Source organism: Rhinolophus sinicus, linkage group LG09 (assembly GCF_036562045.2).
Source record: "Rhinolophus sinicus isolate RSC01 linkage group LG09, ASM3656204v1, whole genome shotgun sequence".
In the NCBI taxonomy this organism is placed as follows: Eukaryota; Metazoa; Chordata; class Mammalia; order Chiroptera; family Rhinolophidae; genus Rhinolophus; species Rhinolophus sinicus.
The window spans coordinates 64,148,801-64,164,692 of record NC_133758.1 but is presented as its reverse complement, the minus strand read 5'-3'; the positions used below and the strand labels follow the sequence as shown (position 1 = coordinate 64,164,692).

The 15,892-nt window shown below is 42.5% G+C and overlaps 1 protein-coding gene across 4 annotated transcripts in view; it reads left to right on the top strand.

The window, feature by feature from the left end:
• The first annotated feature begins 8,764 nt into the window (after positions 1 to 8,764).
• CDK13 (cyclin dependent kinase 13) overlaps positions 8,765 to 15,892 on the top strand; it is a 102,801-nt gene continuing 95,673 nt past the window's right edge. For 2 of the 4 annotated variants that reach the window (XM_019710221.2, XM_019710222.2), the window contains exon 1: positions 8,766 to 10,899. In XM_019710221.2, the coding sequence (XP_019565780.1) occupies positions 9,683 to 10,899 (1,217 nt within the window). In that variant the 5' untranslated portion in view covers positions 8,766 to 9,682. Of the gene's footprint in view, positions 10,900 to 15,892 lie in introns of all 4 variants that reach the window. The other 2 variants (XM_019710219.2, XM_019710223.2) reach the window with 2 other exon arrangements.

Here is a 15,892-nt window from a genome sequence, read left to right as displayed (position 1 = left end):
TCACTGTGAAACATCTTGTAATTCTTAAAAGACTGAACTACAAAGCTGACAGACAGACTTGGTTTAGGATCCCAGATCCACATTTACTAGCAGTGTACTTTGGGCAAGACATTCAACCTCTCTATGCCTCATTTTCCTCATTTGTGAAATATGAATAATAATTTTTACAGGTACGGTGGTCAGATAATTATATATTTAAATTTGGAAACTTATGTGCTAGAAAGGTGATACTATTAATAATTATGCTTGAATAAGAGGCATAAACTAGGCCCACCTCAGGCCAACCTGGGCCCATAGTCGCTCTACTTATAGGCATTGCTGAGAGAATTAAATGAGAAAATAGACATAAAGCACTTAGCACAGAGCCTGACACACAGTGAGTGCTTCAATAAATACTAGTCACTACTTCTTTTCACCACTGAATTGAAATGTTCCATTATTTCAGCTTTGCTTTTCTCTCTTTTAACAATACAAGGTCAGACAATTAAGTTTGTGAACTCATCCTAGAAAAAGTGCTGCATACCTCACTGCTGAATATCCCTACAGTCACCTTTGAAGCACTCCCCTTTGGAAGCTATGCACCATTACCAGTGTCTAGTCCACCCTTCAAAGCAATTTTGGAACTCTTTTTCTGGAATGGTCATCAGAGCTGTCGTCATATTACCCTTGATATCCTGAATGTCATCAAAATGTCTTCCTTCCAATATTTCCTTTATCTTTAGATAAAGAAAGAAGTCAATGGGGGTTAGATCGGGTGAGTAGGGAGAGTATTCCAATACAGTTATTTGTTTACTGGCTAAAAACTCCCTCACAGACAGTGCCGTGTGAGCTGGTGCATTGTCGTGAATCAAGAGCCATAAACTGGCAAAAAGTTCAGACCGTTTTCATCTTTTTCACGCAGCCTTTTCAGCACTTCCAAATAGTAAACTTGGTTAACTGCTCAGTTGGTACAAATACATGATGAATAATCCTTTTGATATCAAAAAAGGTTAGCAACATCATTGCAACAAGTTCACAAAATTAATTGTCAGACCTTGTATAATATGCTTGATTGTTCTTCCTTATGATAAAAGATAGTGGGCTGAAATAAAGATACCTTAAATTTTTGCAAAACAGAAAAACCTAATTTAAAGTCAAACAACCAACCTCTTTAAAGGAGGAACAATGTAGAAAGACACTGCAGAAATTCCTAGTTATAAAGATTCTGGAATGATTGCACATAACCTATCTGTGAACTATATGTACCATTTGGAAGCATGAAGGGGAGAATCAGAATATTACTAATTTTTGTATTTTGCATTTCTCAAAGATTTTGGTCTGGGGAATCCCTTTACAGTCTTAAATTTAGAGGACCACAAAGAAGCTTTTTAAACTTTGACTTATATCTATTGATATAGAAACAAAAATCTACAAAATTTAAAAATATTCATTTAAAATAACAATGATCCCATCCTATATTAACACAACATATTTAAATGAAAGTAATTATCTTTACAAAACAAAACAAAAATTAGAGGATTATTGCTTTACCTTTCTGCAAATCTCTTTATTGCCTGGTTAATAGAATTGAAACTAATGCTCATATCTGCCTTTTTATGCAATTTGTTGCAATATGTTATTTTGCTGAAAATATATGGATGCAATGTGTTGTTGGAAAAGGAGGGGTGACATATTACTAGCCTTTCAAGATAATTCTGTTTACTCTTTGACACGAGATCAAAAGTACACTTTCTTAAAGGTTAATTGTAAAGTAGAATCTGAAATTATATCAATGAACTTTTTGTTCTGTCACATTAAAACCCATCAATCTGTCTTGTACTTAAAAAAAGATTTTTATTAAAATACAGCTAACATACAACATTATATTAGTTTCAGGTGTACACCATAGTTATTCAAAATTTATATACCTAAAGAAGTGATTGCCATAATAAGTCCAGCAACCATCTGACACCATACCATGCTATCACAATGTTATTGACTATGTTCCCTATGCTGTACATTACATCCCCATGACTTATTTGTTTTATACCTGGAAATTCGAACCTCTTATTCCCCTTCACCTTTCCCATCCCTCCTTTTACATTTTTCAATTACAGGTGACAGTCAATATTATTTTATATTAATTTCAGGTGTACAGCACAGTGGTTAGACATTTATACCGGAGGTGTAAAAAAATGTATACACATTTTAAGAGATGTTATCTTATAATGTGTATACATCTTTTTGGCACCCTCTGTGTAATTCAAGAAGTGATCCCACTGACTAGTTCAGTACCCACCTAGCACCATACATAGTTATTACCATATGATTGACTATATTCCCTATGTTTTATTTTATATCCCCATGACTATTTTGCAACTACCAATGTGTACTTCTTAATGCCTTCATCTTTTTTACCCAACCCTCCTTCCATCTATCACCCCAACAAATCTAGTACCCATCTGATACCATAAATATTTATTGCAATATTATTGCAATAAGAAATATTATTGCAATACTCCTTATGCTGTACCCTACATTCCCATGACTACCGTGTAACAACCAATTTGTACTTCTTAATCCCTTCCCTCTTTTCACCCATTCCCACCCCCCTCCCATCTGGCAACTATCAAAATGTTCTCTGTATCTATGAGTTTGTTTCTGTTTTGTTTCTTTATTTTGTTCTTTAGATTCTGCATATAAGTGAAATCACAGTGCATCTGTCTTTCTCTGTCTGACATTCTTCACTCAGCACAACAGCCTCCAGGTCCATTCATACCACCACAGATGGCAAGAACCCATTCTCTTCCAAGGCCAAGCAATATTCCATTGTATGTATGTACCCCCTCCTGTTCATCCATTCATCCATCAGTGGAAACCCAGGCTGCCTCCACATCTTAGCCATTGTAAACAATGCTGCAATGAACATATGGATGCACACATTCCTTCGAAATAGCATTTTGGGTTTCTTTGGATAAATACCCAGAAGTGGGATTACTAGGTCCTTCTTTGTCTCTTGTTATAGCCTCTGTTTTAAAGTCTGTTTTGTCTGGTATGTCTATTATTACTCTAGCTTTTTTGTTGTTGTTTCCATTTGCATGAAATATCTTTTTCTATCCCTTTGCTTTCAGTCTGTGTGTATTTTGATCTGAAGTGGTTCTCTTATAGGCTGCATATGTAAGGGTCTTGTTTTCTTATCCATTCAGCCACCTTATCTTTTGAATGGAGCATTTAATCTATTAATATTGAAAGTAATTGTTGACAGATATATAGTTATTGCCATTTAATATTCATATTTTTTATCTTTTTTTCCTTTCTTCTTCATCTGCAAGAAGTTCCTCTAAGATTCCTCGTAATTCTGATTTGGTGTTGGTGAACTCCTTTAGTTTTTTCTTGTCTGGGAAGCTCTTTATCTCTCCTTCAATTCTAAATAATGTTATGCTTGATGTTGTTCCAGAGGCCCCTTAAACTATCCTCATTTTTTTGTTTTTGATTCCTTTTTCTTTTTGCTCTTCTGTTTGGGTGTTTTCTGCTACCGTATCTTCTAAATTGCTGATTCGAACCTCTTCTTTGTCTAATCTACTGTTGATTCCCTCTAATGTGTTCTTCATTTCAGTTCTGACTGGTTCTCTTTTATGTTTCCTATCTTCATTTTTATGTTTCCTATCTCTTTGTTGAAGTTCTCGTTATCATTGAGCATCCTTATAACTAGTGTTTTGAACTCCATTTTGTTTACTTCTTTTTCTGAAGTTTTGTTCTTTTATTTGGGACATTTTATTTATCTTCCCATTTTGACTGGCTCCCTATATTTGTTTCTATGTATCAGGTAGGGCTGCTATGTCTTCTGGTTTTAGTAGAGTGGCCTTAGTAGGTGTGCTGTGGGGCTCAGTGGCATAACCTTCCTGGTCACCTGAACTGGGCACTCCAGGTGTGTCCTTTGTGTGTGCTATGTGTGCTCTCCTGTTGTAATTGAGCCTTGGTTGCTGTTTGCATGTCAGTGGGAGGGACTGACCCTTGGGCTGATTGGTTGTGAGGACTGGCTGTGACTACAGTGGAGGAGCTGTTGTGCAGGGGTTGAACCTATGGAGCGGGATTTGCTTTAGCAGGACTCTGGTGCCTGCTCAATCTGCCCTTTGGGTGTGTCGTTCCCAGATTTGACCAGGTGATGCTCCGGCTGGGTCCAAAGCTGGCCACCAAGCATGCAAGCCTCAGGGCTTCCTGCATGGGCCCTGTCATGCGGGGTATCAGGCAGGGTCTCAGCTGCCGCTCCCCACATAAGAACACAGGACATGGTGAGGCCAAAAAGGAACACCCACGGAGCCATAGATAGGGTAGTCATAACACTATATTCTCACTGGCAGCTGGGTTGGAGACACAGGAGGCAGGAGCCACACTATCCATAACCCACCATCCACTTGTCTCTGCCAAACAATCTCACTTACTAGCAATCCGCTTCTCTGCAATCTGCAATCCACACTCCACCGCTTGCTAGCTCAGCCACCATCTTCTTGCTAGCCTCCATTTTCTGCTAGCGTAGCCACAGCAGTTATATTAGTGGCCAATGGCTCACTGGTTACAGCTGATGGCCAACTAGCCACAGCTGATAGTCATCCAATCACAGTTGATGGCCATTTACTACCTGAGCCAGTACCTTTCTATGTGAGGCTGAGAGCCTGGAAACTGCACTCCTGGCTCTGTCCCCACAGGCCCCCACCATAAGCTAAGTTCAGCTTCAGCCTGATCCCTGCTCAGGGCCACCCGGCATGAGCCACAAAACAATCCATTGATGGCTGCCACCTGCTCAGGATTTGGTGGTGCCTCAAGACACAAACCTGCAAATGGAGCCACTGGTTGTCAAGAGGGTTGGGCTTGGGATTGCTCAGTCAGAGGTATGGGACATGCTGAAGCCATGCCTCTGACCCATACCTATACCTTGTTTGGGTTTTGTAAACTTTAAGAGATTTTGGGAAACTCTGCAGCATGAGCCAAGACAGGCTGTTTGAATGGAAAAGCCACTGGAAGTGGCTTAGGTGGGCCTGAAAGTTGAGTGGGGTAGGGTCTCAGGAAATCAAGGTGAATCAACAGTTTAGCCAGGTTAATGGAGACTCAGATATAGTGGTCGCCTGTGCCTGCACACCAGGAGTGGGGAGGCCTCAACAAAGAAACAATGGCTTTTGCCAGCTCCTCCGTCTAAGGGAAAGCTGCCCCTCCAGCCCTTACCTTAAAGCCAGATAATTTAGTTCCTCCCCGTATGTCCCTGGCACCTTTCCAGCTGCTACCCCAGTGCCAGAGCTCAGAGTGAGTGAGTCCATCAGCAAGGAAGTTCATGCGTGGTCCCTTTCAGAGGAGCACCTGGGACTCCATCTACCCTCGTCTCACTTAGCCATAATTTCTGCTGGTTTTCACAGCCAGAAGTATGGGGATTTCTCTCCCCATCACTGAAATCCTGGGCTGAGGAGTCCGGTGTGTGGCTGGGACCCTTCATTCATGACCTCCTCAGCCAACATATCCCTCCTGATTTTTAATGGTCATATGTGGGTGTGGGTCCAGCCTGTTCTGCATCTCTGCCCCTCCTACCCGTCTCGAGGTGGCTTCTTCTGTATGTCCTTAGTTGTAGGGCATCGGTTCAGCTAGACTCAGGTGTTCCTCAATGATGGTTATTCTGTAGTTTAGTTGTACTTTTGATGTGGTCATGAAAGGAGGTGAGCTCAGTGTTTACCTACTCTGCCATCTTGACCAGATCTCCACACTGTCTTGCACTTTGAATGAATCTTTTACTCATGTTTTTCTAGTATCATCTATTAGTCATTTGAAAAATATTGGTTCACTGAGTTATGCAGATATTCCAAGTATTTACACATTTCAAAAACCTAATGCCTTAGAACATTCTAGAGAACATGAACACACAACACACATTCCATTAACCATGAGAATAATGATGTCATAACATGTCGTACTGCCTCTGGAAAACTCCACGGTACCTTTGTAAAAGAATGACAGTGAAAAAGACAAATCATGCCCTTATTATTATGAAAATAGTCCTGTGAGCCACTAAAAAGTTTAAGTCTCAGAGCATATGTTAAGAACAGTTGATATTGTATAATATGATCTGTTAGATAAAGCAAAAAACTTACCACTTTTTTTTAAAACCAGGAGACAATAAATTATAACACAAACAACAAAATACTCCAAAGTGGCAATTTCAAATCTCCTTATATGGACAGAAGTAGACAAGCTTATTATCAAAACAGATGGCTTCTAATTTAAAGGTCTTTCTCATTTTTTTTTGGAGTTTGAAAAATAAATTATTAGTATTTCAATGCATGTGGGCAGGTATCTTTGGGGAGCTCAAAATGCTTAATTTCTTCCTGTTTTATTTACACTAAGGTATGAATGATGGATAGATACCAAGTGTTTAAGAACTAAGAACCAACTGATGGTCTGAACAAATAATCGCGCAAAGGGTGACTATACGTAGCCATTGAAGGGACAGCTTAGCTTTTCAATTGAACCGTATTAAAAGCCAATAAGGCGTTTAGATTTTAATGTAATTATCCTAAGGGCCCAATCTATAAATAAAAGAGAGCTTGGTAATGTAAGAAATGAGACATAAAGTTTCTAAATGAAGTTACTAAGTTACTTTTGGCAGCCCTACAGATTTAGATATTAAAACGAAAGTGGGTGAAGTGCTAAGGGGGCAGCCTTTTTTTTTTTTTTTTAATTTTATTTATTTTTAAAACATTTTTATTAAATTTATTGGGGTGATATTGGTTAGTAAAATTATATAGGTTTCAAGTGTACAATTCTGGAATACATCATCTATATAGTGAATTGTGTGTTTACCACCCAGTCAGTTCTCCTTCCATCACCATATATTTGTCCCCCTTTACCCTATTCTACAACCCCCTCCCTCTTTACCCTCTGGTAACCACTAAACTGTTGTCTGTGTCTATGATTTTTCATTTGTCTGTCTTGTTCATTTGTTGCTTTCAGTTTTATATCCCACATATGAGTGAAGAAGTCATATGGTTCTCAAGTTTTTGTCTGACTTATTTCGTTTAGCATGATAATCTCAAGATTCATCCATGTTGTCACAAATGGCAGTATTTCATCTTTTCTTTTGGAAGAATAATATTCCACTGTATATTTGTACCACATCTTCTTTATCCAATAATGTATTGAAGGAAACTTTGGTTCTTCCCATGTCTTGATCACCATGAATAATGCTGCAATGAATATAGGGGTGCCTATCTCTTTATGGATGTTTTCAGATTTTTGGGGTAGATATCCAGAAGAGGGATTACTGGTTGTATGGTAATTCTATTCTTAATTTTTTGAGGAACCTCTGTACTGTTTTTCATAGTGGCTGTACCAATTTACATTGCCACCAGGAGTGTGTGAAGGTTCCTTTCTCTCCATAATGTCTCCAACACTTGTCATTACTTGTTTTGTTGATAATAACCATTCTAACAGGTGTGAGGTGGTATCTCATTGTGGTTTTTATTTGCATTTCCCTAACAGCTAGTGAAGTTGAGCATTGTCTCATGTATCTGTTGGCCATTTATTTGTTTTCTTGGGAGAAGTGTCTGCTTGTGTCCTCTGCCCATGTTAATTGGATTTTTGTTGTTGTTGTTGTTGAGTTGTACTAATTACTTATATATTTTGGATATTAGCCCCTAATCAGACGTGTTGTTTGCAATATCTACTCTCATTTGGTTGGTTGCCTTTTTGTTTTGTTGATTGCTTTTCCTGTGCAAAGCTTTTTAATTTGATATAGTCCCAGTCATTTATTTTTGCTTTTACTTCCCTTGCCTTTGAGGTCAAATTCATAAAAATCCTGTCTAAATCCAAGGTCCACAAGTTTAGTACGTATGTTTTCTTCTATGTAATTTATTGTTTCAGGTCTTATGTTTAGGTCTTTGATCCATTTTGAGTTAATTTTGGAATATGGTGAGATGGCAGTCTAATTTCATTCTTTTTATGCGAGTTTAGCCTTCATTTGAGCAAGATGTTTACACTTCAAGGCCACTGGTAATAATAATTCCAGGATTTTTCAATAGTTCCTTTTGATGGTACACTTAGTCCCCTGATTAATTTATGGCTTTTTTAGAAAAAGTGAACTTCGATGTTATCTAAACTTGGCACAGTGATTCCCAAGGTGTTTTTAAGTTAAGATGGGGCCTTGGAACTTGCATGTACGTGAGACAGTTTAAGCTTAAAGCTACATCTGCCTTCTATTGCAGGGTGACCACGCTTCTGCTCTTGCAGCTCTTTCAACCTCTGGGCTTGGCTTAAAGTAGATGATGGGAGACTGCCAAGTCTAGGAGGCCACTAAGGACATTTTTCTTCTCAGTCTCTAGATTCTTGGCTCTCGCAGTGACCTTTCAACAAGCAGGCGATGCAGCGCCTGCGGGAGAATCGGAGAGGCATTGCGCGCTGGACGCAAGGAACAGGCACAATTGGCGAACCACCGCTGCGAGTCTCAAGCAACAACAGAGGGCGGTGCACGAAGTCTCTCCTTTCTTTAACCCTACTTCACACATAGTCCCACCCCCACCGGAAGAGGTTACTGTTACGCCACTTCCGGTCCAGATGCCCATCGCTGGCGGGAGCGAGCACGCCGGTGCGCGGCAACTTTGTTCCCGCCTCCTTGTCCCCTGACACCGCTCACCCTCGGCTTCTTCGGAGCGTGACGTGCGTGCGCGCTCCTAGCCTTGCGTCTGGGCCTAGGGGAAAAGCCGACAGAGCGAGGAGAGGGAGGGGTTGTGGAGGTTAGGGTCCAACCAGCAAGTCCCGTCGCCGTCCCTCCTGACGAGGAGCGGAGAGGGAAGGGGAGGAGCGAGCCAGGGCCGGTCGCGCACACCAGAAGCCTCCTCGTGGGAGGGGGGAGCGGAGGATAGGGGCAGCTCCGCCACCTCTGCTCCCGGCGGCGAAGGAAGAAGAAAGTCAGGGCCCATACCCTCCGCCACAGACTCAGAAAGGCCCCCCCCCGCCCCCTTCTCCCCGGAAACAGACCCCCGCCCAGCCCCGCACACTCGCTGCCCCAACCGAGAGCCGCAGCCCGGTCGCCCCCGCCTTGCCCCGCCCCGCCGGCCGTCCCAGCGGGCAGCAGAGTGCGCGAGGCCGTAGGCCGGGAGTTGTCAGGCCCAAGCCACTTCTGAGGCGCCCGCCGTGTGTCGCCACCACCCCTGGAGGACGACGTCGACGCGGAGGAGGCGGCGGCAGAGGCGTGTTGTTGTCTCGCCCACTCCCCTCCCCTGAACTCGCACCCAACGTCAGGGCGCGATGGAGTGAAGCGGCGACGAAGGTGGTACTTCCGCGTTGCGCTGCCTGAGCTGAGAGCGCGGCGGAGGCCGCTCCTCCACCCCGGGGGCACTTGGAGGACTCCGGACTCCCCCGCAGGTCAGCGCCCGGCGCATCTGGTGTTTTTGCTGCTGAGGATAGGACGACGGGCACGGTCGGGAGCTCTGCCGCCCGGATTCCTGCTTCCCTCAGGCCTGGAGGCCGCTGCGTATTCCACTGTGACCTGGAACCCAGGGACCTGAGTCCCGACCCGGATTATCGTGGCGTGTCTCCCGGCCGGCCCTGGTGCTCGGTGTACCTCCGTAGCCGCTGCTGTTCCCGTTTCCGGCGCGGGAGATGGCCAGGATCTGACCCGGGGAGAGGCCGCACCCGCGCCGCGCTCTGCGGCGAGCTCTAGGCGATGCCGAGTAGCTCGGACACGGCGCTGGGGGGAGGCGGGGGCCTGAGCTGGGCGGAGAAGAAGTTGGAGGAACGCCGCAAGCGGAGGCGATTCCTGTCCCCTCAGCAGCCGCCACTGCTGTTGCCGCTCCTGCAGCCGCAGCTCCTGCAACCGCCGCCGCCCCCGCCGCCTCTGCTCTTCCTGGCTGCTCCCGGCACGGCCGCCGCCGCCGCAGCCGCCGCCGCCGCGGCCTCCTCCTCTTGCTTCAGCCCGGGCCCCCCTCTGGAGGTCAAGCGGCTGGCGAGAGGCAAGAGGCGCCCAGGAGGGCGGCAGAAGCGGCGCCGCGGGCCCCGCGCCGGGCAGGAGGCGGAGAAGCGTCGGGTCTTCTCGCTGCCCCAGCCGCAGCAGGACGGCGGTGGCGGTGCCAGTAGCGGCGGGGGTGTGACGCCGCTGGTGGAATACGAGGATGTGAGCTCCCAGTCCGAGCAGGGGCTGCTGCTGGGGGGCGCCAGCGCGGCAACGGCGGCGACGGCTGCCGGGGGGACGGGGGGCAGCGGCGGGAGTCCGGCCTCCTCCTCCGGCACCCAGCGGCGCGGGGAGGGGTCGGGGCGCAGGCCCCGCCGGGACCGCCGCCGCAGCAGCGGCCGCAGCAAGGAGCGCCACCGCGAGCACCGGCGGCGGGACGGGCAGCGCGGCGGCAGCGAGGCCTCCAAGTCCCGCAGCCGCCACAGCCACAGCGGCGAGGAGCGGGCGGAGGCAGCCAAGAGCGGCAGCAGCAGCAGCAGCGGCGGCCGCCGGAAAAGCGCTTCGGCCACGTCTAGCAGCAGTAGCAGCCGCAAGGACCGAGACCTGAAGGCTCACCGGAGCCGGACTAAATCGTCCAAGGAGCCGCCTTCGGCCTACAAAGAGCCGCCCAAGGCCTACCGGGAGGACAAGACCGAGCCCAAGGCCTACAGGCGACGGCAGCGGTCCCTGAGCCCCCTAGGAGGCCGGGACGACAGCCCGGTGTCCCACAGGGCCTCGCAGAGCCTGAGGAGCCGCAAGTCCCCCAGCCCGGCAGGAGGTGGCAGCAGCCCTTATTCTCGGCGGCTGCCGCGCTCCCCGAGCCCCTACAGCCGCCGGCGCTCCCCCAGCTACAGCCGCCACAGCTCGTATGAGCGGGGCGGCGACGTGTCTCCCAGTCCCTACAGCAGCAGCAGCTGGCGCCGCTCCCGGAGCCCTTACAGCCCTGTGATCAGGTGAGCCCGCTGTCCCGTGCGTTCGTCTTTAACTGGACTGGCCAGGTCCCGGAGGCAGGGAAAGTGGTGATTGGGGTCTTCCAAACCACCCGAGACTAGAAAACTCAGCTTCGGACGCGTTTCTAGTAGCGAGAGGCGTTTTGGCGCCTCTGACACCTCTTACGGGGTTGGAGGGACAAAGCAACAGGTCCAACAGAGCTTTTCTCTTTGCTCAGGCAGGAAAGATTTCTAAGGAAGAGTTCAGAGTTTTAAACTTGTTGCAGTAGTATACGAACAGGTTTTTCTCAGCTGCTCGTTGTTTTTTCAGAAGCTAATTTTGGTAAACCTAGAGCTTGTTTAATTTGTGATAATTTTGAAAGCTCTCAAGAGATTTCATTGTTGGAGATTTAGGAATGGACTGCAGTTTAGGGCTAAATATTGTAAAGGAGAATTTGAATCATGTGCTTATGTCAGTTAGATATAGATTGCAAATGTGTCATATGATACAACGATGGGAAAAGCAGCCTTTCTGTAAAGTTCGTTCTTTTAATATGTGAGAAAAGCTTATGTGGAAGCTTTTATAGAACTATAAAGTTCCAAATTCTGAAGATAAGGAAGGTAATCCATTTTGCAATATTCCTGTGTGGAATAATTTCTTACACAATCTTTTAAAGTCGTAATTTAAAAAAAAATTAGAAAAATGACAAGATTGTGGTTTCTGTGTTGGTTTGTGATGACACCCAGTTGCTAATAACATATAAATGCAATCTAGTTGGTGTAATCCAGTGTAACCAAGTGAATGGGTTAGTATATTCTTATGCTTTTACACTATTTACTGTTAAGTTACTATTTACACTTACTTTAAAGTTAAGTAGACCTTTAAATATTAGGATCTTTGCTCAGAAATCTTCAAAAGGTGTAATTTAACCTAGTGAAGTTGGAGTAAATTTCTATATCTGTTATGCCTTCTGATGTATTCTCCAAAAAAAAGGGTGAGCATTGATATATACTATGTTAAGCAGTGTGACTTAAAAATAACTTTTGCATGTTATATTCCTTAAGACGTCTGGAAATTCTAGGCCTTTTAGTTTAGGGTATTACAAAATGACGTTTGCGTTGATTGTGGTTTTCGTATTGGTCTAATTTTCATTAGTGCCAAGTGGATGCTAGGTACCTCTAAGTACAAGTTATATTGAATCTCAGAACAATGTATGTACCTGTAAAATTAGCAGATGTTTTTGAAATGTCAGCCAGGTAAATGTTTGTAAAGATGTGATGATGTGAGTAGAGATATAGATGTGAGTTTGTCTTTAAACCAAAACAGCTGTATGAATCTGTTCATTCTTGTTAAGTGTTCAAGCACACTTAAAATCCTAGTTGATTGATGCTTTAAGCAAAGACTGTCAACACTGAAGACTCATTTCACCAAATTTAGCCTTTACATCTTGTAAGACCTTACGTTTTACTTTTAGTTATTTTAGGTTTGCCAAAAGGTTTGCATTTTTTCAATTGAATTTATTTTTGAAAACTGATTAGTTTAAGTTTCAGGACTTGAAATAGCAATTTTAAGTATATGGTGCAATTTTAAGAATGGATTTTGTGTTTATCAGACCTTTTAGTTGCTGGATACTTTTGCGAGGTCCTTTATTATCTACTTGTGCTATGTGTTTTGTTTATATTATGTAGTAGTGGTAATGTATGATTAGGATTATTCATGATTAGCAAATATTTGTTGAGCACGTATTATATGCCAGATACTGTTCTAGGTACCGGGGTATAGCAGTGAAGAAGGCAACATCCTTTCATGAAGCTTGCATTCTAGAGGACGATTCATTACTGAATCTTTTCATGGTGTTTATATTGACCACTAGTATTTCTAAAGGATTGTATTTGGAATAAGCTTTAGAATATTTTGGCCAACACTACTGACAGCTGGCCATTTGGTATGTGCCTGAATACATCTAGAAGTAGAAACACATTGCTTTGAAGACAGCCTGTTCCATTAGATTTGGGACTCGAGTTCTAGTCTTAGTTTGCTCAGGGTCTTAGCAAGACGTTTGCAGACTCAGTTTCCTAAACTGTAACAGGGAAATACTTGTTTTTGGATGATTTTAAGAAGTAAATGAAAGTTTATGTTTCGCAAAGTATAGAAATAGTGTAGATTATTACAGAAATGTGATGTGGTTGAGATATTGTTGAACAGCTTGAATTCGAATTTTCATATTGAAACAGAAACCCTTCTCTGTATAACTTTCACCCACTGCTTTAAGTTTAAACTTTTGGAATGATATAGAGCAAACCTGTATGCTACCTCTTTAGAATTAAAGGCAGTTGCCATGTCTTCTGAGTCTTTTCTTCTCTTGGCCAAAAATCTGATTTTTCATAAGGTACGTTTTTAGATTTTTTGCATTATATCTAGTTTGTCAAATGTCCTTCTTAAAATGTGGGACCCAGAATTTACAGCTAAAATAGTTGATTGAAAAACTTAAGATTTTTAAATATAACAAATGTATAATTACTGTTTAGGAAACAATTAATTGAACTCTCTTATCCACTTTAATACAAAAAGTTTTACTTTTAGAATTTAGTAATTGTGATACCCCATGTTGTGGTAGCCCATGTTGTTTAATGAATATAGACTGCTGGATTGGGAGCTCCATGAGGGCAACTAGCCTGTCTTGCCCACCATTGTGATCCTAGTGCTCAGCATAGTATCCGGCACAAGTATATTTTTAATTGTTAAATGGGTAGATGAAGAGATGATGGAGTTTACTGAGCATATGAGATACTATTGTGGGCCTGGGATTACGTAAGTATTAATACAGACCATGTGTTTCAGGAAGCAGCAATGTGATCGTTTTCCAGCCTACCTGGGGCTTACCATATTTTGCCATGTGTAATGCGCTCCTGTGTATAATGTGCACCCACGTTTTGGGGCCAAATTTTCAGGGGAAAAAAAATCTTTTGTTTTAATTTTTTAATTCAAATTTTGTTTTTTGTATTATAAAGGAATTTTAACATTTATTTTTTAATACATTATGGTACAAAAAATTTTATGTAATAAATAATTACAAAACATAAGAACAGATACAAGATACAAGGATTTTTATGTACCGGTAACAAATTTACAATATTTACACATCACAGAAGGCCAAGAGCTCTTTGTTGTTGCAAGTTTGTCTTAAGTTCAACAAAATCGATGACCGTAGTCCAGGGTATTATTTTGCATATGGATAGCGTTATTAATTTCTAGAGTTACATTTTTAACTCATAAGCATAAATAAAAATATTAAAAACATTTATATAGATACAGAATTAGTGCTGCGCTTGTATAATGCATGTCCTTATTTTTTCCTCACAAATTTGGGCAAAAAGTTATATTATTATGAATTGTCAGTGTAGATATTTTTAAGGAAGTGCGTACACATTCAAAATACTAGTATTGAAACCATGGTATTGCTGATTTTTGTTTTTTGGTGTTAGTCCCTAGAATAAATCCTCTCCATTTTCTTGATACCTGCTTTACAACCTGCTCTTTGCCTTCATCTGAATCTTTGGTCCTTTGCTCATGCTTTTCTTTTCATTAGTTCCTTCTTAGCTTTACTTTTTCCCCTATGAAACCAGTTTACCATATTTTCTTTATTACTTGATTGTTGGGGTGTGGGAAGTCATAATTTTTGCTGATTGGCCCTATAATAAATGTGAGGGTGTACTGAAGAGAGGAACTGTTTAGTGTTTAGGTAGGAAAGGTTGGGAATGGTACTGACATTTAGGTTTTACTATGTGCCAGTATTGATAAATACTTCGTGTACATTCACCCCCAAAACTCATGTGGTAGTTGGAGACATTCCTATTGATAGATTGGGAAATGGAAACTCTAAAAAGTTAAGTGATTTGTTCCAAGGTCAGCTTAGATTCAAATGCAAGGCTGGTTCTAAAGTACGTGCACTTGATACTATGCTGTATTGAACCTCACCTGGCATTCAGGGGAGCTGACCATCTCACATAATGATCTGTTTTGCTAAAATTCAACCCATTTGAGTATTTATGTATTAATTTCTGTTTCCTGGCTATCTTTGCAGCATTTTGAAGTTTTTTTGGGGGGGTGGTTCTGAAGGGTAGTTCTGTCTATATTCTTGGGATGAGGATTTTAAAAAACAAATTCTATAGATTCTTTCAGTTTATTTTGTCTGTACTAATTAATAGCTTTTATGACTATGATGCTAAAATAATTTCTTAAAGACATTAATTACACTTAGTTATTGATGGAATATTGTAATGGAATATCTTGATCTGAAGTCACTCAAGTCTGATCAGTTACAGTTAGTACAGTAAATTGTTGTATATACTCATAGTTGGTTCTCTCTCTGAACCTGTGGAAGTGTTCTATCCCACAAAGAAGCTGTAGAAGCCTCCATTATGGAAAAATATCCACACCCTGAGAATCTAAAGATGGGTGGACCCTAGATGTAAAGAAGTAAATTTGTTAATATTCACTTCAAGTGAATGTGGGGTATCTCTGTCCTGGAATCTTACTGTTTTGTCTTAACAACTGGTGTTCAAAAATATATAAAATAAAGACATTCCAGAATAAAAAAAAAAAAAAAGAAGCTCCTGTCACAAAATGCTGCTGATTTGATGCGTACTTAATAGAAATATCATGAGTGTCCTTAGATGCATGGAATTCTTAAAATGCTTTTAAAAAGTGTCAAAAATATAGGATACTAGAATAAATGCAGAAACAGATGCTTAGAAGGGTTGGAAATTTATGTAAATTGCTTTAAGTCTCCAAACCTGTAATTACTTCTTTCATTCTCAAGATGGCCTTGTGTTTTGCTCCTTCTCTGGCCAAACTTTACCTGACATTTACATCTATTCAGACCGTACCACATTTTTGTTCTAACGCTAATTCCATTTCCCTTTCTAGCACCTTAGTTCAGGCCCTCATTTTATTTATCACACTTCCTGTTATTCTGTTATTCTTTTCTTCCCTGTTCTTCATTCTTTTCTTCCT